The following is a 22,072-nucleotide window of genomic DNA, read 5'->3' on the forward strand; positions in this document are numbered from 1 at the left end:
GTGAGAAAACGGTTGGTCTGGGAGACGTACTTCAGAGAGATACATCCACCCTGAAAAACTATTTGATACAAATGGTTTATAATTAATCATACGCACATGGCAAGGCCCAGTAGGAAAATGTGCTGCTGAAAACACTGGGGAACTGGAGATAGACTGAAATGAATTAATCTGTGTTTTTTTGTTTTTCTGCATGAGTTATTTTTCTTTAAAGGAGCAGGAACAAACAACATGTGGTATCTTTGAAGTGTGATCTTTAGCCAAAAACATTCAACGCTAATTGCAAATATGGAAAACGTTTTTTTGATCATATATTTGTACAGAGAGCAGTTCTGGTGGTTGTGATGGTTCAGCGTGCTGGAGCAACAGTTGTGAACGCTCCGGCGTGCTGGGAATTCGTGGAACACTTTTGGTGATGATTGTTGGAGTGGTTTTATCTCGTGTGTATGTGTGTGTTTTTAAACCAACGTTCAGCTCCGGTCTTAGTGTTCCTCTTGTTTCCAGGCAGAAGAAAATTATGCCGTGCGTTTGTACCCAGACTTCCAAAATGCCATGTGTCATCGTTGCTTTTCGTCAAAAACAGCCTGCAGTTTGGGCAACAAACTGTGATTACGTTCACACTGGCCAAAGGGGAAAAGGACATGCAGGAGTCACTTTTTTGTGAAATCAAAATCAAACTGCAGGAGGCTAAAAAGGCGACCGGGGGAAAAATGAGTGTTTATTTCTGCAAATTTGGACTCCTCTGGTGATGATCAAAAAGAAATCACACACTTGCCATTAAGCGTGTGCTAAGATGGCGTCGGGCTGTTACTGTTACCCTTACCATGCTGTCACTTTCGGTACACTAATGGGAACAGCTGTACTATGTGGCGTGTACCTCTGGATTGGCATAGATGTTTTTGGCATGTTTTTCCTCTTCCTAATCTGTGGAGGAGAAATGCACCGGTACGCAAACAAATTAGTTCATCCAAAGGCCGAATTCGTTTTTAATACTTTTACGCATCGTTTACTTCTGTGTGTGATGCTGCTCTGTTGCCGAACTGAACTGGAGATCGCTGCACGATTTGCTCTCTTCGCAGAGGGTGTCTTCTTCTGTCCTCCTCTAGTAAACAACAATTTACTACTAAGACTTTTATTTTGTAACGTTATCACGAGACAGGAAACCAAGCGCCACCCGAGGGATGTGTGGAAGAGTAACCAAAACAAAAGCTCACGGCATGCTCCCCCCGGTTCCCCCCGGTCCAGTCGCCTCAAGGTTGTGACACCTCAGCGGTGCTAAATGTTGTTGTTCTCTGCATTCACAAGGCTTCAAAAAGACTATTATTCATCATCCCTGCCCGGTGCTTGATCTCCGAAGCACTCAACAGGGCTGCGGCTTATCCGCCGCACCGAGTGTTTGTTTGAGGCATTAGACTCACTGCACTGATGGATGGAATTAATTGATTAATGCGTTTATCCAATTAGTGGTCCCTCATGCAATTAATCAGGTGTCCCCATTGCGTAAGGACCTGTGCTGCAGGCCACAGCGAGGCAGTCAGACACTTCGGGCCGGGGTTGGTGATGTATGGCCATGCCTCTGTGCTGCCTGGGCTCTCCGCACCTCCACCGCAACGGGCTGCCTCACACGGAAGGCAGCGCCCCTGGGCTTTGCCCGTTATTGGGATTCTTGCTGAGTCCAAACATTCTTGCCGAGTCCGAACGCGCTTGAGAAATGTTTGGTGGATTCAAGTAGATCTCCTGAATTAAAGGTGCATTTTCTGAGTGGAGCTTCCATTTTGGGGGTATTTTATTTTTTTTAGAATGCAAAACAGCAAAATGAACAACTGAACTGTAAATGTAGCGCTGCGATTAGGAGCGTCAGGACGGCATTTTGTCTGCAGTTGATTTAAAATCAGTGCGTGGAACAGAAGTAGTGAATGATTAAATATAGCCCACGTTCATTCAAGTACATTCAGAAATAAAAACAAACCAAGATTGAGCTGGCAGGTGCAGTCTAATAGGAGAACATACAAACAGCTGTAAAAATCTGTTATACTGGTCATTTTATAGTTCCTGTTCAAAGTAATGATCATGTGATGCACTTTGTGGGGTAGGTTTGGGGCTACTACTTAATGATATTTGTTCAGGTTCAGACATTTCCATTTCTCAGAGCCACAGATGGGTTTGGATAAGTTGGATAAGAAGATACCAATTCTCAACTCTCTCTCTGTGATATTACTGATGTAAGATGTAAAATGAACATTTTGACCATTTATCTTCTTCCTGCTATTCTTGTCCAATACCTTGAGATTCCAATCTTGCTGGTAGATCAGAAACGAGATATTGGATGAGTGCATCATTAACTCTCTCTCCATCTCTCTGTGCTCTATTTCAGGTGAGCTGCTCATTTTCTAGCATGTTCTCCAGGAGACCGTGGGAGGTCAAGTGTGGATGCAGCTGATGTCTTGTTATGGAAGCTACGCTGAAGCCCCCAAGCTCCGCGCTTCTCTGGGTTCAGCCCTGTCCACGTCTCCCGTGACCGCAGAAACCAATTTGTCATCCAATTTATGAAAGATTTCACTCCGATCATTAGCTGTCATCAGGAAGGAGGCATCTGGTATACCTTTTCTTCTCATTTGGGATGTGGGAGCATCACTCGTACCCGTGTGTGAATGTCAAGCTTTTTACTTTTCAGTAACGGGATGGAACAGGGCGAACGGTCGTCTTGGACACGCAGAGGTTCTCTGAAATCACAGACCACGTTGTTTTTGGTTTTTCACTTCCTCGTGAAATGCGCAGCCTGTCTCGGAACGCTGCGCTCCGGCCCGGACGAGACTCCGTACGCTCGGCTGTCCTGATTCCCAATGGTCCCGGCTCTTGCGCCGTGCCCGATCCAAGTCGTCCGATAGAGAGTTTGGAGCTGAGATAGTCCTGGAGGACCGAAGACGGCGGAGTGAACGCCTCTCGCCGTCACTTCTTTGCCGTCCCTCAACAACTGCTGGAAGACCAAGCAAAAAAATAAAAATCCAAGCTCACCAAAACTTCTGGATATGTAGCCCAGAATAGCAGCACATACGGAATGGTCCTGCTCCATCCATATCTCCATCTCCAACTTGTTGAAGAACAACAAGTTTTTTTTTCAGAAATGGTGAAATATCGACTGGAATTGTAGTCTGTATACAGGAAAAAAAATCTGTTCATACTGCACATAACTACGGATTGTGGGTTTTTTTTTATTACGTTTTTTTTTTTTTTTTCTTTTTCTCCTCTGGCCAAATTATCTGGAAGCGGAAAGAGGAGTTTGCTTTTTCTTCACCTTCGCCACATGTAGAGGAACGAGAGGCGTCTGAAATGGCAGTCCGCTGGACAGGAAGGGTGTCGGCTCTCTTGGTAGCTCTGGGGATGTTGCAGTGCTGGGGCGGGGGCTCCTGTCAGGCCCAGAGGACTAGCGCCCTGGCGGAGGGCCGGGCCCGGGAGGAGGGCGCGGGGGCCCGGGAGCGCGTGAAGAGGGGCTGGGTGTGGAACCAGTTCTTCGTGGTGGAGGAGTACACGGGAACGGAACCTCTTTATGTGGGAAAGGTACGCGCAGTACACCGAGCACATTCAGTCCTGCTGTAGACATGACACGTTCGGTTCCTGTCATCTAGTGTGCTTTTGACATGACACGTTCGGTCCTTGCTAACTCAGTTTGCAGCTCCATACTGGGTTGGACTTGCATTGCCATACCTGGTTACTCTCCTTTAGGGTCTTAGAAAAGTCTTTGGCTCGTGCCATGTGCCCAGCGGCGGTGGGGAAGATAGAAGCTCATTGGATTAGATTGTTGCACAGGGAACCCGAACTCTAAAATGTTGCTAAGCCAGCCAACATGAGGCAGATCAAGCCAAAACAGCTTTCTTAAACTTGGTGTTTGGGCCAAGTTGGAGCAGATTATAAGGCTGCCTTAGATCTCATTTTACCTTTTGCCTTTTCCTTTGGTTTGGCTGCAATAACTGTACGTTAGGAGCCAGAGAACAGTGAGTGTGGGGGCGTGTGAGTGTCTGAGAAAGAGGGTGAGAGAGAGAGAGAGAGAGAGGTAGGGAGATGGAGAGGGAGAAAGAGAGACAGAAGGATAGAGAGAGAGACACACAGAGAGAGAGGGAAAGACACAGACAGAGTGGGAGAGAGACTGTGTAGGAGAGACTTGTGCTTTCTGGAATGATTCATGATGTCAGTGTGCATGTGCTGGACAAAGACAGCGGCTCATGTCTAAATGAGAAAGGTGTGCAAGGGGTAAAGAGGTGGTTTTGTCTGGAGAGTGCTGATTTTATTAATAAAATTAACCAGAGTTATTGTTGCCCATGAAGCCAACTTTAAATGCAAGCTTCTTAATCGAGGTTTCTGTTGTTACTAGACCCATTTATCTCTGAGGGTATCAAATACTTTAATTAAGGCAATATAGGCTTAAGCACGAGCAGAATGCCTTTTATCATTAGGAAGCACTTCAAACACGGTTTACACATCTCTCCCTGCACTCCTCTACTCTGTGTATTTCCTAACTCAGCAAGTATGCCAAAAAGATCTCAACCATTTTTCTAATAATGAAATGTTTTTTTTCTTTCCTAAATAGTCCCTGTCTGTGCTATAAACTGGCAGCTTTGCTCATTTCATTTGGATAATGAATCTCCCTGCCCTTTGGTGGTCTGCTCAACCTACCTAAGCAGTTTTTTTATGTAACCGGGCCACATGACAAACTGTGATTAAAATGTGGTGTATGGTATTTGCTAAGGCCATAGTTCTGACATCTTTGCTTTTATATATTGCAGCATGTCATCAGAAAGTCCAGATACTGCATGTGTAATTGTAATAGTGCCTGCAGATTCTGTGTAGTGTCTCCGGATGTTGAAATCAGTTACACTGTCGTGTGTGTTCTGTCTGTGTCATGTGTGTGTTCTGTCTGTGTCATGTACGTGTTTTGTCTGTGTCATATGTGTGTTCTGTCTGTGTCATGTACGTGTTCTGTCTGTGTCGTGTGTGTGTTCTGTCTGTGTCATGTGTGTGATTGTCTGTGTCATGTGTGTGTTCTGTCTGTAGCATGTGTGTTCTGTCTGTGTCATGTGTGTGATTGTCTGTGTCATGTGTGTGATTGTCTGTGTCGTGTGTGTTCAGTCTGTGTCATGTGTGTGTTCTGTCTGTGTCATGTGTGTGATTGTCTGTGTCGTGTGTGTTCTGTCTGTGTCATGTGTGTGTTCTGTCTGTGTCATATGTGTGTTCTGTTTGTGTCATGTGTGTTCTGTCTGTGTCATGTGTGTGTTCTGTTTGTGTCATATGTGTTCTGTTTGTGTCATGTGTGTTCTGTCTGTGTCATGTGTGTGTTCTGTTTGTGTCATGTGTGTTCTGTCTGTGTCATGTGTGTGTTCTGTCTGTGTCATGTGTATGTTCTGTTTGTGTCATGTGTGTGTTCTGTTTGTGTCATGTGTGTGTTCTGTTTGTGTCATGTGTGTTCTGTCTGTGTCATGTGTGTGTTCTGTCTGTGTCATGTGTGTGTTCTGTTTGTGTCATGTGTGTGTTCTGTTTGTGTCATGTGTGTTCTGTCTGTGTCATGTGTGTGTTCTGTCTGTGTCATGTGTGTGTTCTGTTTGTGTCATGTGTGTTCTGTTTGTGTCATGTGTGTGTTCTGTCTGTGTCATGTGTGTTCTGTCTGTGTCATGTGTGTTCTGTCTGTGTCTTGTGTGTTCTGTTTGTGTCATGTGTGTTCTGTCTGTGTCATGTGTGTGTTCTGTCTGTGTCATGTGTGTGTTCTGTTTGTGTCATGTGTGTTCTGTCTGTGTCATGTGTGTGTTCTGTCTGTGTCATGTGTGTGTTCTGTTTGTGTCATGTGTGTGTTCTGTTTGTGTCATGTGTGTGTTCTGTCTGTGTCATGTGTGTTCTGTCTGTGTCATGTGTGTGTTCTGTCTGTGTCATGTGTGTTCTGTCTGTGTCATGTGTGTGTTCTGTCTGTGTCATGTGTGTTCTGTCTGTGTCATGTGTGTTCTGTTTGTGTCATGTGTGTGTTCTGTTTGTGTCATGTGTGTTCTGTCTGTGTCATGTGTGTGTTCTGTCTGTGTCATGTGTGTGTTCTGTTTGTGTCATGTGTGTGTTCTGTCTGTGTCATGTGTGTTCTGTCTGTGTCATGTGTGTTCTGTCTGTGTCATGTGTGTGTTCTGTCTGTGTCATGTGTGTGTTCTGTCTGTGTCATATGTGTTCTGTTTGTGTCATGTGTGTGTTCTGTTTGTGTCATGTGTGTGTTCTGTCTGTGTCATGTGTGTGTTCTGTCTGTAGCATGTGTGTTCTGTCTGTGTCATGTGTGTGTTCTGTTTGTAGCATGTGTGTTCTGTCTGTGTCATGTGTGTGTTCTGTCTGTGTCATGTGTGTGTTCTGTTTGTGTCATGTGTGTGTTCTGTCTGTGTCATGTGTGTTCTGTTTGTGTCATGTGTGTTCTGTCTGTGTCATGTGTGTGTTCTGTCTGTGTCATGTGTGTTCTGTTTGTGTCATGTGTGTGTTCTGTCTGTGTCATGTGTGTTCTGTCTGTGTCATGTGTGTGTTCTGTCTGTGTCATGTGTGTTCTGTCTGTGTCATGTGTGTGTTCTGTCTGTGTCATGTGTGTTCTGTTTGTGTCATGTGTGTGTTCTGTCTGTGTCATGTGTGTGTTCTGTCTGTGTCATGTGTGTGTTCTGTTTGTGTCATGTGTGTTCTGTCTGTGTCATGTGTGTGTTCTGTCTGTGTCATGTGTGTTCTGTCTGTGTCATGTGTGTGTTCTGTCTGTGTCATGTGTGTTCTGTTTGTGTCATGTGTGTTCTGTTTGTGTCGTGTGTGTTCTGTCTGTGTCATGTGTGTTCTGTCTGTGTCATGTGTGTTCTGTCTGTGTCATGTGTGTTCTGTTTGTGTCATGTGTGTTCTGTTTGTGTCGTGTGTGTTCTGTTTGTGTCGTGTGTGTTCTGTCTGTGTCATGTGTGTTCTGTTTGTGTCATGTGTGTGTTCTGTCTGTGTCATGTGTGTTCTGTCTGTGTCATGTGTGTTCTGTTTGTGTCATGTGTGTGTTCTGTTTGTGTCATGTGTGTGTTCTGTCTGTGTCATGTGTGTGTTCTGTCTGTGTCGTGTGTGTTCTGTCTGTGTCATGTGTGTTCTGTCTGTGTCATGTGTGTGTTCTGTCTGTGTCATGTGTGTTCTGTTTGTGTCATGTGTGTGTTCTGTCTGTGTCATGTGTGTTCTGTTTGTGTCATGTGTGTGTTCTGTCTGTGTCATGTGTGTTCTGTCTGTGTCATGTGTGTGTTCTGTCTGTGTCATGTGTGTTCTGTTTGTGTCATGTGTGTGTTCTGTCTGTGTCATGTGTGTTCTGTCTGTGTCATGTGTGTTCTGTCTGTGTCATGTGTGTGTTCTGTCTGTGTCATGTGTGTGTTCTGTCTGTGTCATGTACATGTTCTGTCTGTGTCATGTGTGTTCTGTCTGTGTCATGTGTGTTCTGTCTGTGTCATGCGTGTTCTGTTTGTGTCGTGTGTGTTCTGTTTGTGTCGTGTGTGTTCTGTCTGTGTCATGTACATGTTCTGTCTGTGTCATGCGTGTTCTGTCTGTGTCATGTGTGTGTTCTGTTTGTGTCATGTACATGTTCTGTCTGTGTCATGCGTGTTCTGTTTGTGTCGTGTGTGTTCTGTCTGTGTCATGCGTGTTCTGTTTGTGTCGTGTGTGTTCTGTTTGTGTCGTGTGTGTTCTGTCTGTGTCATGTGTGTTCTGTCTGTGTCATGTGTGTGTTCTGTCTGTGTCATGTCTACAAGATTTTTCCTCTCCCACATATAAAATGAAAATTTAGTGCATGCAACGGAACAAATATATGAAGCACCCTGCTTGTTTGGATGGCTTTTTCACCATTGAGTTCATTTAAATAATCACAGACTCCAAAAAATACAGTGTGGAATTAATTAGAAGCATTCATTGAGTTCAACTGAACAGAACTTGACCCTGTAAGAGGTTATTCAGCCAAGAGGAATTAGCTGTGTAGGCTAAAGAGAATCTAGTGCATATAGTGTAGGGGGACCCAGAAGAATGCAGTGTTATCCATTGTTTTGAAATCAATGCAGCATGGCTGACCACGGTGATTTGGAGATCCTCGGTCCCTCAGCTGCACCGCACAGGTATCTGGCTGCCTACCTCAGTTCACAATCCAGTTCTAAAAAGCAGGAGATAATAGAAATAGAATGGCTTTTAAGCCCTTTTTCCTACTGAATGTCCTTTATGGAGTTTTACCAACACCCGTGCCTGTGTGTGTATGGCTAAATCAGGCATTATGAGGAATGCTGAACGGTTTATCCGACTGTTCTCTAAATAATCAATAGAGTCTACCAGATGTGTGGGCTTCTCACATTGCACTCCAGTGGGGGTTGTTCGAAATTCTGCAGTTAAGAGACTGTGCGGTCCAACTTACTGCCCAATATCTGCCCAATATCAGAACTAGAGCAGGACGTTCAGCAGACTAGCAGGTGAAGTAGCAGAAGGCCAGAAGTATTCACTCTTATCTGCTCACCTCCTTCTGTTTCAAAACTGCCTGGACGTTTTCTACTTATTGATCAAGTAAATTAGTGATGTAATTCATCGTGCCCAGACATCTGTGAGTGGTCCAGTCATTTTAACAAGCTGGGGCACACACACACACACACACACACACACACACACACACACACACACACACACACACACACACAGACTGCATCCTTTTTTTACGGATCCTTCACTAATCTCCTACAGACGAGACAAAAACATCAAAGACATGCTCATCAAGAGTGAGATAAATCACCCTTCGGATAATAACTTTGCTACTGTAGTTTGAAACTGTTCTGGATGTGGTACGTTTATTAATACAGCCACTAAAATAACTAACACGATGTGTTGTGAAAAAATAGTCTTTTTACTATGGGAATTGGCTTTTTGCTGGGAGATTTGGAAATACCAAGAGAAGTCTTGGTGATCGTTTTGTTGAACACAACACCATTGGACTATCAGAATGTCATTTCCACTGGCAAGGCAGTTTAGTACTAATGAACATTGCATTTATGACATATCTGTGTGTATTGCCCGTTGTTGCTATGGCAGCAAAATGAAATTATGAAACTCTAAAATGTCCTGTTTCTCTGGCAAACCTACTTTTACAATTGTAAAGAAGTAGGTGTTTTATACACACACACACACACACACACACACACACACACACACACACACACACACACACACTGTATATATAATCAGTGCAGTTTTTGGAATCTTTCAGGGTGTGTTTATTGAATCTGACAGACAGAAATTGGTGCCCCAGTTGTGGTTTCTGTTTTGTAGTTCCTATTTCAGCTGGTTAAATAATTAATGGACAGTTATTAGTTTTTTTTTTTTTTTTTTAAATTCCTACCACCTCCTGAGTGTGACTCGCTGCAGCCTTCTGGTTAAAAATGCATCACAGTGCTGGTGCAATAACTCTCCCTCCACAAAGCACTTAAATGCCAAAGTTGCTGAGCTGATAGACCTGTGGCTAGAATGATGGACCTTAATGAATATGTTAGTTTGATGCCATAGCTATTTCAATGCATTTGACCAACTGATGATTCATGTTGGTTAGTGTTGCATCCCAACTACACGTTTTATTCCCATGAAGTTCCCGTGTGGTATGATGGTGAAGTGACTTTTGATTAGACGGCACAATTGATTTGCCATTGGATTGTAGAAATGTGTTTAACAGTGAAACTGGACTGAGCTATGTGCAGTCACAGAGATACTTAATGATCATACAGCAATGAACATCAACAAAATCCGATGACCAGCTGCATTAAGGAGCTTTAAATCATCTGCTGAACAGTTATCAATACATACACAGAGAAATAAATGACACTAACATGCAATAGTCATAAGCAGTACAACAGTATTATAACAATAATGGCTTTATACTGAGAAATATTTTTTCTTAAAAGTAAACAGTGTTGTTTTTTTAGACATCATATAAAATAAAATATATCCACATGTGTATAATATATAAATATACAGTATATCCATGTGTCTGAATACATATCTGCTGGACTGTCACTATGTAAATGGTAGACATTTAAAAGTGGGGTTTTATTATAGGATTAATATTCTTAACATTCTGTAATCTGTGTAAAAAATTGTATCGTATGAAAAAATATTCATCAAAATACTCAAAGTAGCTATTCAGTCATCAGCAGAAGTGAGACGTTTGAAAAGTCCTTCAGTCCTGTCCTGTTCTAGCTAGTTTGTTGTTGTGGTGACCCATTAAAAGACCGGTCTTCCCATCTTGGGCTGTGACTAACACAGCCAGCCCCCGTTCATGAGTGGCACAAGTATTCCAGTATGTCTGGCTTATCTTTAATCCTACGTAATTCTAGGCCTAGTGCTGAAGGGCTGTGTTGATACTCATTCTTAGCTGCCTAACCCTAATCAGACATGGATTTAGTTCTTTTTGTAGACTTGCAGGCCCTCTGTGGACGACACTCTATTAACACAGCAAAACCAGTTGGCTTAAACTTTTTGCCAATCAGCTAAAAGAAAATAATTTAAGTGTTTATCTCAGGAAAATGGCTCAGAGTGTCTGAACACAGCAAACCAATGAATGACTGCACAACAGCATAGACAGAGATTGTTTGAGGGGTAGCTGACCATCGACAAGTGGCCACTGGTGGGGTCTTGATGAAGTTTGGATATTGGTGATGCCAGCAGCTGCCCAACAGCAGGAGGCCTCTGCGTGACCTTTCATTTGAGGTCATGTGATTAGCCGAGACTTCAGCCAAACCAGTTAGCACAGACCGAGACCTGTACAAATCACACCCGCAGGCAAGGAAACGCCCACTTGAAGGGACGCTCATTTAGAACTGCCTGACTGGCTCTACATGGGTCACATCTAGTCTTGGCAGGTTATATTCTTCATAGGTTATAAATGCTTTGCCTAACTTTCACAGAGATGAGGCTGGTCAATCCAAAATGGCTGCTTGGTGCTACCCCTCCACAAATGGCCAGTTGTTATAACATACCACATGTGCATTCGCACGGCTGTTGTCTTGTTACTTGTATATAGATAGTTTGGTGGTGACACATCGTTTTTGGGGAAGAGCTGTTGTGGAGTTGAACTGATGTAAGTGGAAACTGGTGAGCCGAGGAGTTAAGTTTGGAAAAATCTCTTTCTATCTCTCTCTGGCCATTTATTACATCTGTTGGGTAATATGTAGGTAGTATATGGAATGTTACATTTGTGTTTTTTGTAACATGTATTGCCTAATTACAATATCCAAAAGTAACCAAAAGTAATGTGAAATGCTAATATGCCATTAAGACTTATGATAATAAATCCTGCATCACTTTGTGAAGATAAGCTCATGAGATACCTTAATGTAATGTGTTACCTATTCACTAACTAGAGTGAAAGATCATGGGTAATCTGTTTTTAAATAGATAACAGGAAGAGACATTTACCGGTAAATAGATTACCCAAATCAATTCCTTGTTATTTAGTGTTTAATATTTAGCGTTCTTTACATATTTATTTACTTATTTATTTATTTTATTGTCATGTGTTTGCGACACAGGTATAAAACACCCTCTTCAAAAAAAATATATATATAATAATTCCACAAAGTATTAAAAACCTGCAGTAGTCATGCTAATTTACTATTTAACAAACTGAGTTGAAGGTCTTCAAACCTTGTGGTTCTAGCATAGAGACAAGGGCACCTCCTTCCTGACGGCAATGGTGAAGACAATGAAAAGGTGTGAAGGGAGGTCTTTCAAGATGATCTGTGCTCTGTTCAGACAGTGAGATGTGTGAAGGTGTGTGAAAGATGTCAAGCACTATTTTAGTGGTAACAATAAAGGTTAAACAATAAGCTAGGCCAGACAATCTGCAAACCTCTGCCAAAGCACGCTATTAAAGTATTAAAGGACAATATATAGTTGGTTATACATATTCTTATAACTTATGCTGGTTAATGCAATAGAACCTGCTCCGCCCAAAATATTGGTTAATTATGATTTGTTGCATTTTACACAAATTGTCCCATTACCTGCTCTTACTTTCATAGCTGACTGTAGGTAAATGAGGTAAGGACAAACAATTACAGCAACAAAACCCTCATTCAGAACATTTTCAGTTTTATTCAGGAAATCGCCATTTTTGTGTGTAATTCAGAAAACCCTTTTGTGTTATTTTATTTGGCAATGTCATGTCTAAAACTGGGTTTTACGGTGCTTAAAATTGAATAGTCTACGCTGTGTTATTAGTGGAAGTATGATCACAGCAATCTTAAGATCATCTGGAAATATGACTTTGATCTACTTTGATGTTCAAAACACTGGCAATAAGGTTTTCTGAAAATGTCTTTTTCTGTTATTGTTTTTGAGGCCAAGGTTGAGGTAGGTGACTATAAAATGATCTTGGGGTTGTTACCGTTTTCATTTATGTTCAAAAAAAGGAAATATCTCCCCTTCTACTCAACCTTGTTATAAACACCATTCAGTTTCCCTCCAACCCTTATTTCATCAGAGCTGTGGAAAACTCAGTTTTGTTTTATTTTTGTAGTTTAATGTTTCTATCATGTTTCTGGTCCCATAACTATAACTATAATCTATAGCTAGATTATCAAACTACATTTATGTCAAATACCCTAAAGAATTTACCATTTAAACACTTAAAAGTATTCAATATATTGGATTAGTCTTGTAATTCATTCACGCATTCATTGCACTATATAGGGCACAATACACGGCCAACTTATACTACCAAATATGCATTCAAAAATAAACGGAATAAACAAATTAGGTATACATTATCTATATTAAAAGGTGTAACATAAAGATCGAAATATAGATATAAACATGTCTTGCAGTAAAAAGCATTAGTAAAAAGAAATACCTACATTAATTCCTGTGTTAATTTTGTAAAGCAGTCCTAATAACAAACATGTTTCACTAATAACAATGAAACAGGCTTTATTTTAGTAAAACCTTATGCTGTGTCAGTTAAACAGCTAGGACTTCTCCGAGCTCAAACACTTAACACTGACGTTAAACAAATCCGGCAGTGTTCTTCAGTGGAGTTTTACTATAACATTTCACGTTACATAAATTCAAGAGAAATGGGAGGGAACAATGAATATGTTGTAAAGTACTGACTGGGTGTAAAACCTTCGCAGTGACGTTTGCTGTGTCAGTGTGCGGTGAGGCACATCCTCTCACTGGTACAACGTCTCTCCCAGAAGGTATCCCAGTTGTTAATTGCTACATTGTTGTCACACCAGTGCCTCATCTACATAGTTTAGTGTGTAATATTTCCAAAAAGTGTTTTTCACTTCCTGTACTGTAAGCGGGCAAAGAAAAGTACTTTTACAATTCCTCGGCTGTCTGAAGATTGCCTGAGTCTCCCCCTGCAGTACTTTCTCTGCTGCATTCTTGTAGCGACCTGCATGAGATTTAAAACACCGCCACTCACCCACAAATCTGGACCGGCTCCCACCTAAGAGCTCTGAACCATCATCCCTTAAGACACAAAGAAGATGCATTAAGACTCCTCTCTGTCCTGGCACTGGTGGTATTCACTCTCTCTGGCTGACCATAGAGTGACTGGCTGTCTTCAAATGAAGACTGAAGACTCACCTCTTCACTAAGCACTTAAATATGCACTTAAACACTTTTTTTTTACCATCTTTTTTCCACTCTTGCCAGGGCTTTAGTCTGAGGGTATTCTTAACACTGACCTCTCTATTGTTACATGAGGATGTGTATGTGACAGAAACTACACTGTATTTCTTGACGTGGCTCTGGACAAGGGTGTCTGCTGTAAATGTAGATGTAAACATAACGTGGTGGTTGTAGTTCTTTCTTTACGCTGTCCAACTGTGTAGTAAAGTGCTCCTTTAATAAATCACTCTTTAGATGCAGCCTTCACTTTTCGAGTCGTCATAATGTTACCAGGTTCCTGCAAAAAAGTTTACTTAGCACTTAGTGGTTGTGGAAAAGAAACAAGACATAATTTTATTTTCTTTAACTGCCAACTTTAAATGCTTTATAGTAAAGTATGTGACTACTGTGGCTTGCGTGTGATGTTGCTGGCATTGAGCTGTGGTTGTGCTGGTGGAGGAGGCCTTACACCTTCCTTTTCTGTGCAGACATTCCCAGAGTTCATGAGCTGGGGAGGTCTCCACCTTAAATGTGTAGGTGTCTCCAGGGTTCACGAGGTTCTTAGATGGCATCAAACTCACCATGGCACTGGCGTTCATGTTGCTTTGTGAAATGTTTCCTGTGATCACCCTCCACTCCAGGGAGTTTGTGTGCACCAGCTAAGAGAGATTTGCTTTCTGCATATTCATTGTTCTCTCATTTTCAGAGGAAATAAGAAGTATAATTGTCAAATTGTGCAGCATATTTTTGTATCTTTTTTCCTTGATTTAGTTCTGACTCCTGCCAGGTGTCTCAACAGACCTCCTGTCTGGTAGACACTGAAGTGTAATTCTCATTCTTCAACTCTTGAGATTCCTTCTCTAGCCAATGGAGTTTTTTTTCCATTACTGCTAAAATATTGATGTTCCCAAAAATTGTATATTTTCAGACTGTTCATTTTATTTGACTTGGGGAAGATTCACAATGGAGAGAGAGGAAGGGGAAGAAATGCAGCAGATAGGCTTGCATTCAGTTTTACGACAAATACTTAATGAAAAACCCCACGGGGGTGATAGAATCCTGTATTTAATTAAGGATTTATAAAATATTTAACATGGGGGAGAGTGAGAGGGGATTTTAGTCCTCTGCCCATTGCTATTTGGAAACTGGGAGATGTAGTACAGGGTGAATGATAATGGGCAAAGGGAGAGAGAGAAAGAGAGAGAGGGAGGGAGAGAAAGAGAGGGAGGGAGAGAAAGAGAGAGAGGGAGGGAGATGGCCGATGGTGCTTTAGGGTGTTAGATCAAGGAAAATGGCTCTCAGTGACATTAGAAAAAGTCCTAGCAGATTTATGTGGGCTTTTGAAGTTCACTCTTAAATCCCCATGTTCAGTCTTACCTTTGGCAGGAAGTAAGAAGGAACTGAAGGGATAATTTGACGGCCTTTTTGGATCTCTCCCAGTTCTGCAGCAAGTTAGCAATTGAAGGTCTGAGAAAAAACTACAAGGTAAAGCCAGTTTTCTCAGGGTTACTGTAGTGTTAAGGTTATTTTAACTGTTAACTACAGCAGACAGCTGCTGTGTGAGGTTTTGAAATCAAAAAGCACACTGGACTATGCTCAAAGAGAAGCAAGTAAACATCTATACTAAACTGTAGTAAACATCTATACTAAACTGTAGTAAACATTATTCTAAACTGTAGTAAACATCTATACTAAACTGTAGTAAACATTATACTAAACTGTAGTAAACATCTATACTAAACTGTAGTAAACATCTATACTAAACTATAGTAAACACATATACTAAACTGTAGTAAACACCTATACTAAACTATAGTAAACATCTATACTAAATTATTGTAAACATCTATACTAAACTGTAGTAAACATTTATACTAAACTATAGTAAACATCTATACTAAACTATAGTAAACATCTATACTAAATTATTGTAAACATCTATACTAAACTATAGTAAACATCTATACTAAACTATAGTAAACACCTATACTAAACTACAGTAAACATCTATACTAAGCTATAGTAAACATCTATACTAAACTGTAGTAAACACATATACTAAACTATAGTAAACATCTATACTAAACTGTAGTAAACATCTATACTAAACTATAGTAAACATCTATACTAAACTGTAGTAAACACATATACTAAACTATAGTAAACATCTATACTAAACTGTAGTAAACATCTATACTAAACTATAGTAAACATCTATACTAAACTGTAGTAAACATCTATACTAAACTGTAGTAAACATCTATACTAAACTATAGTAAACATCTATAGTAAACACCTATACTAAACTACAGTAAACATCTATACTAAACTATAGTAAACACCTATACTAAACTACAGTAAACATCTATACTAAACTATAGTAAACATCTATACTAAACTGTAGTAAACACATATACTAAACTATAGTAAACATCTATACTAAACTGTAGTAAACATTTATACTAAACTATAGTAAACATCTATACTAAATTATAGTAAACATCTATACTAAATTATTGTAAACATCTATACTAAACTATAGTAAACATCTATACTAAACTATAGTAAACACCTATACTAAACTACAGTAAACATCTATACTAAGCTATAGTAAACATCTATACTAAACTGTAGTAAACACATATACTAAACTATAGTAAACATCTATACTAAACTGTAGTAAACATCCATACTAAACTATAGCTAAACTCCCATGGGCCCATTTTAATCTACAGGAGAGTAGAGCGTTGTCCAAAACCGCATACTACACAGCCTACAGCATACTACCTGCTCAAACATACTTCTACTAATACACAGCTTAGGCTCATTTTGCGCGTAGTACTGAGTCAACATGATGCACATGAGGTGTAAGGTGAAATGAAGTTGGTAGAAAAATGTCTTTTTGAAATTCTTTTTGACATACTATTTTGACATGCTGTTTTAGTGTTGTATTGGGTTTTAGTTGAAGTCTAAATGTGAGGAGGAGGTGCTTGAAAACAGCTCCTGGGGCCACAGGAAGGCCTTAAATCAGCAAGGCTGTCAACTAGACAGACTAGTGACTACCCCCATGACACACACACACACACACACACACACACACACACACACACACACACACACACACACAAGCACACACACACACACACACACACACACACACATGTACACACACGCGTACACACACACATACACACACACAAGCACACACACACACACACACACACACATGTACATACACGCGTACACACACACATACACACACACAAGCACACACACATACACACACACAAGCACACACACACACATATACACACACGCACAGACACGCACACACACACACACACGCATGCACACACGCACACACACACGCATGCACACACGCATGTACACACGCATGCACAAACACACACACAGCCAATGTATATAATAAATTACTTCTTCCATCTTGGCCTATTGTGTTATAAATCTCATTAGACGTAGGAGTGACTTAAAATTCATCAGCTAAGTCATGATTTCCACGCTAATGTATTCCAGACTGAGTGTTTAGAATCTCTAAATACCGTCTCTGACCTTTAACATACTCTGATCTGTAAAAGAACAAGGCGTAAAGAACAAACACATGCCTGGCACGACAATCTGCTTCAAATGGCCTCATAGATAAAAGCATGCTATCACGTTTGCAAAGCAGACCAGTTAGCATCAGACTGCAATGTACAATAAAGCACAGTTGGAACATGGAGCGAGACTGACTCAAACACAAATGCTGAGAGGAGCCAAATGTATTAAGGACAAATCCAGAATCAGGGTGGTGATTAGTTTAGTCAAGGGCCAAAGCCCCAACATGAAGACTAGACATACTGAATAGTCAGCGCTCATAAAGGAAATAGGAAACAATAGAATGAAACTAATCAGACAAAGAAGTATTGATACACAGAGGCAAACCACAGAGAAAACCCAACAAGGCCAGACTCGAGACCTCAGTAACCAGGACTGGATGAGGCAAAACACCTGGTTTAAAAATGTGAGTAAACAAGGTGGAAGCAATGGGAGACAGACTAGACATGACGAAACAAAACCAAAACAAGGAAACATATGGAAAAGGAAACCAGGAAGTAGCACGACAGGGTAGCTAAGGTAACCGAGATGGCAGACACAACCATGACAACAACAACGCTACGATCTATAACAGGCAGAGACGGGTGACAGAAGGAATCAAACACAAGTCAACAGCTGAAGACTGTATTGAAATAAATGAAACACAAGCGAACATAAGCGTGTACTAACCACAGCTAAAGAAAGCCAACGTAACGACAACATTCGACAGCGAATCGTGCAAAAACAACAGGTTTATGAAGGGAAAACAGAACAACGCAATGATACACAGGTGACACAGCCAATAAGGCTCAACATGCCAACTGTGTGAGGCGTGACACACAATCAAAACACTTAACACATGTAGCAGTAAAGCACTACAGATAAATGTAAGACTTAAACAAAAGGCACCATCACCACCAGATGGGGAGGAGGCCCTGCTGTCTCTGTCACAGATCATTACAATACACACATGAAGGAGATGCATTTAAAAAAATGTCTTGTCTATAAATTGTCACGTGGGGATGTATATTTTAGAGCTTCTGCAAGTTGCTCTAAAAAACATCACCTGGAAAATGTAAATAAAATAATTAACCGAATTATTCATGTGCTACAAGTGACCATGATCAACACTTGCTTCGAATATGGAAAGCGTCTCAACTTCAGATCAAAGTCCATTGTAAGGGGGCTGACTGACCTTCCTGCATATATTCAACAGAAGAGGAGCCGACCCCATACATATTAGTTCATGCATTTAATTCATAGAAGTAGGTCAAGACTTTACAGCTACATATGAGTCTTTTAAAATAAAAAAGGCAGTGAAGATGGCGTGAGTTCGTAACATTATTTAAATGCAAGGATAGAGGTAGCAGAACGATACCTGTTTTATTAAAATATAACAGTTTAGCTTGAGTTAACCAGATATGGTCAAACCTCCAAAATCCCACAGTCACAAACAACCACCCAACCAAAACAAAAATCAAACCACGTTTAATGTTCAGTCGTTCAGCTCTGAAACGAGTTAATTATCCATACTCACAATTGCACACACTTGGAAGCCAATACTAAGCAGCCGACTGAAATTGCTCTAAATCAGAGCGAGGCAGAAATCACCTTTACCAGGGAGTAAACGTTTCAGAAGACGTGGTTTCAGTTTTGTATGGAGGTGCGGAACACCGAAGGAGACATGGAGAAAATATTGATGGGTGAAAGAAAAGAGTTGTTTTTTGTGAGATCTCACCATTTATTTCAACAGGGTTTCTGTTTAACAGAATACCACAGCTCTGCTGTATGTGTATACCACAGCTGTCCTGTCTGAGCATTAGAGTGTGTTCTCGTGAATAACAGCACGGCCGAAACGAAATAAAGGAAAGGAGCCATAAAACACGTTAAACGTGTTTCACTACTCAGTTCCCCCCAAATATAGTTCCACAACAATTAACTTGTTGCTATGCAACAGAACTGCCTGCCTATACAAAAGGCTCATGAGATAGCGCTACCAAGTACTGGTAGTTTGAAATGATAGTGTAGATGAAAGGAAAAGACAAAAATTTTAATGTGCCAAGAAGAATCATTTGTTATTTCTATTTGTTCTATATGCGCTGTAGAATACAGCTCACATCACCTCGGTGTCTTTGACTGCTACTCCGTCACTCCTGCCGACCTGAAGGTTCAAGTTAATGGCAGATTTGGGCTGTTGATATGCTGTGATGTGTATATCACAACTGTGCTGAATAATGTGTATAGCACGTTATTTCAAGCCGATCTCAGAATAATCGATGAATCTCTCCCACAGGTGCGTCCATGTTACCGAACCCGGAAGTACACTGACCTGAATGAAAACCTTTCTAAGATCTCACAAAAGTTCACCTTTCTGTAAACTATTGATTATTCCTCAGCCTTCATGTCCCTTCCAGGGACCCATAGCACGGCAGCAGGGGAAAAAATGAGGGAGAGGGAAAAATAGAGGGAGAACTTTGACTCTGAAACACTTGTTTTGTTTTTTGTTTTTTTTTTTACATTACGCTTCAGGGCAGCAGGACAAAACATGAGGGAGGAATGAAAAACAGAGAATTTGAACTCCAGAACACCCTTATTTATTTATTCTAAATTAGCCTTCAGGGCTTCCATAGTTTGCCATATAGATTCAAACACTGGGAAATGGTACAATCAGTATGCTTCAGGGGTTTATAAATATATAGCTCAAGTGTGTGTGTGTGTGTGTGTGTGTGTGTGTGTGTGTTCTGTACTTAAAGTTGTAGGGTAGTAAAAATTGTAGTATGCAAAGGGTTTCATGAGCTGTGCAAGCAAGTTACATACACACACAATTAATGTGGAGAACCTCTGGAACACTTCCTGGTTCTGCTGAATCCTTCAGTACTGCACTGTAATGTGCAGGTATTTGCCATTATCTGACATTATGATCTTTACGCTTACATTTGTTACTAAAACAAATATATTTTCAGAGTGTTAGTCTCTATGTATGAATTTATTTCTAAGATATCATAGCAGACATGTGAACAAGTCACTAAGTTGCAAGTAACAAGTAAGTCTCAAGTCTTCACAATCAAGTCTCGAGTCAAGTCCCAAGTCAATACAAGCGAGTCTCGAGTCAAGTCCCAAGTCAATACAAGCGAGTCTCGAGTCAAGTCCCAAGTCTTAAACTTCAAGTCCTAGTCAAGTCACCAGTTGTAATTTCAACATTTAACACAACATTTAACCCCCGTCTCAGTGACTTTCGTTCGTCCGTCCGTTCCCCACCCCCTGGTCCCCACTTTCGAATTATCGTTGGTGTGGACCGTTCACACAAGTCAAGTTGCTCATGTGGACCCTTAGTTCATTTTCAACCCCTGAGTTATCACATCCCAGCTAGCTAGCTAACCGTTATAGCGTTATGTTAAATATACATAGCAGAGACTTACTTTTGTTTGTGCAGCCTCAAATGTCGAACAACGTTTGAAGTGGCTGCATCTCCATCTCTTATCCTGACTCCATATGTCTTGCATGTCGCAGTTCTTCTTTTATTCACAACAGCATAATCTTTATAATTGAACAGGATCATTTTTGGGAGCATGTTGCTTGTCCTCGCCGCACAAATTCAACGCTGCTACCCCCCCCCCCCCCCCCCCATCCCCCGATCGGCTGCAGAACTTCACCTGTAGCAGTTCACATTTTACAGCACCATTTAATACAAAATGATCCAGTTATGTGATTCTATATTACTTATTTATTATGTTCAAATTAGGGCGACCAGACGTCCTCTTTTTCCCGGACATGTCCAACTTTTGAGACCTAAAAAAATGTCCGGGGGGAGTTTCAAAATCGTCCGGGATTTTGCGACGGAAGTTTGTGTAGATCGCATGACATTAAAAAGTAGTGGATGAATGACTATCGTCTATCTGCACTGATGGTTGTATTTTGATTGACATACATGGTAGCCAATCTGACGTCTAGGGTTTGGCACAGTACAGAAATAAAAACAGAGTTGGCACGTGCAAACGTATTACTACTGCACTGTACTTAAAGATGTTCTTTTAAGTTGGATCAAGAGTGTTATTTGTTCTACCACCTCCCAGTAATCTTTGCACTTTGATGGCAGATCCACTCGGACTCAGATGAGGGTGATGGGTCCATCAAGTACACCATATCAGGAGAAGGGGCAGGAACTATCTTCATCATCGACGAGGTCACCGGGGACATCCACGCAACAGAGCGTCTGGACCGAGAGGAGAAAGCCTTTTACACCTTACGAGCTCAGGCACGCGATCGTCAGACTGACGCTCCGCTCGAACCCGAGTCTGAGTTCGTCATCAAGGTCCAGGACATCAATGACAGCGAACCCAAGTTTCTGGAGGGTCCCTATATTGGAAGTGTGGCCGAGCTCTCTCCAATTGGTAAGACTTCTTATTGTCTAGACTAAAATCGCAGAACTTATTCTATGATTCCCGATTGCCGCTGTTGAGTTTGAATGTGTCGAGTCGACTGAATTCTCATTACATTTGTGCTCTAGTGTGAGACTGTGTGAGAGTTCATATGTTTGTTCGAGGGGGGGCTGTGTTCCAATTCCTCCTGAACAAACTTATTTGTTGTAGGGGGTGAGTTTCAGTTAATGCAATAGCTCTAGTCCTTTATAGCAGTGAACTTCCTGATTGGAATTAATTCCTGCTTCCTCAGCATGGTGGTGACTGAGCCTGGGGCGGTGCATATTGAAACAAGGGGTGGGGGGGGGGTGGAGTGGGAGGGGTTTGGTAAGGAAGAGAAGACAGGAGGAGAGGAGAAGAGAGTAGTTAATGTTCATGTCATCTCTTCTCCACCCCTCCGTTTCTCCAAC

The 22,072-nt window shown here is 41.1% G+C and overlaps 1 protein-coding gene across 1 annotated transcript in view; it reads left to right on the forward strand.

Moving 5' to 3' along the window:
• The window catches only part of cdh22 (cadherin 22), a 141,580-nt gene that overhangs the window by 55,893 nt on the left and 63,615 nt on the right, over nt 1–22,072 (forward strand). The window contains exons 3-4 of the mRNA XM_077013855.1: nt 2,372–3,555; nt 21,341–21,635. Of these exons, the coding sequence (XP_076869970.1) occupies nt 3,328–3,555; nt 21,341–21,635 (523 nt within the window). The 5' untranslated portion in view covers nt 2,372–3,327. The remainder of the gene's footprint in view (nt 1–2,371; nt 3,556–21,340; nt 21,636–22,072) is intronic.

The sequence above is a fragment of the Brachyhypopomus gauderio genome, chromosome 8 (genome assembly GCF_052324685.1).
Source record: "Brachyhypopomus gauderio isolate BG-103 chromosome 8, BGAUD_0.2, whole genome shotgun sequence".
In the NCBI taxonomy this organism is placed as follows: Eukaryota; Metazoa; Chordata; class Actinopteri; order Gymnotiformes; family Hypopomidae; genus Brachyhypopomus; species Brachyhypopomus gauderio.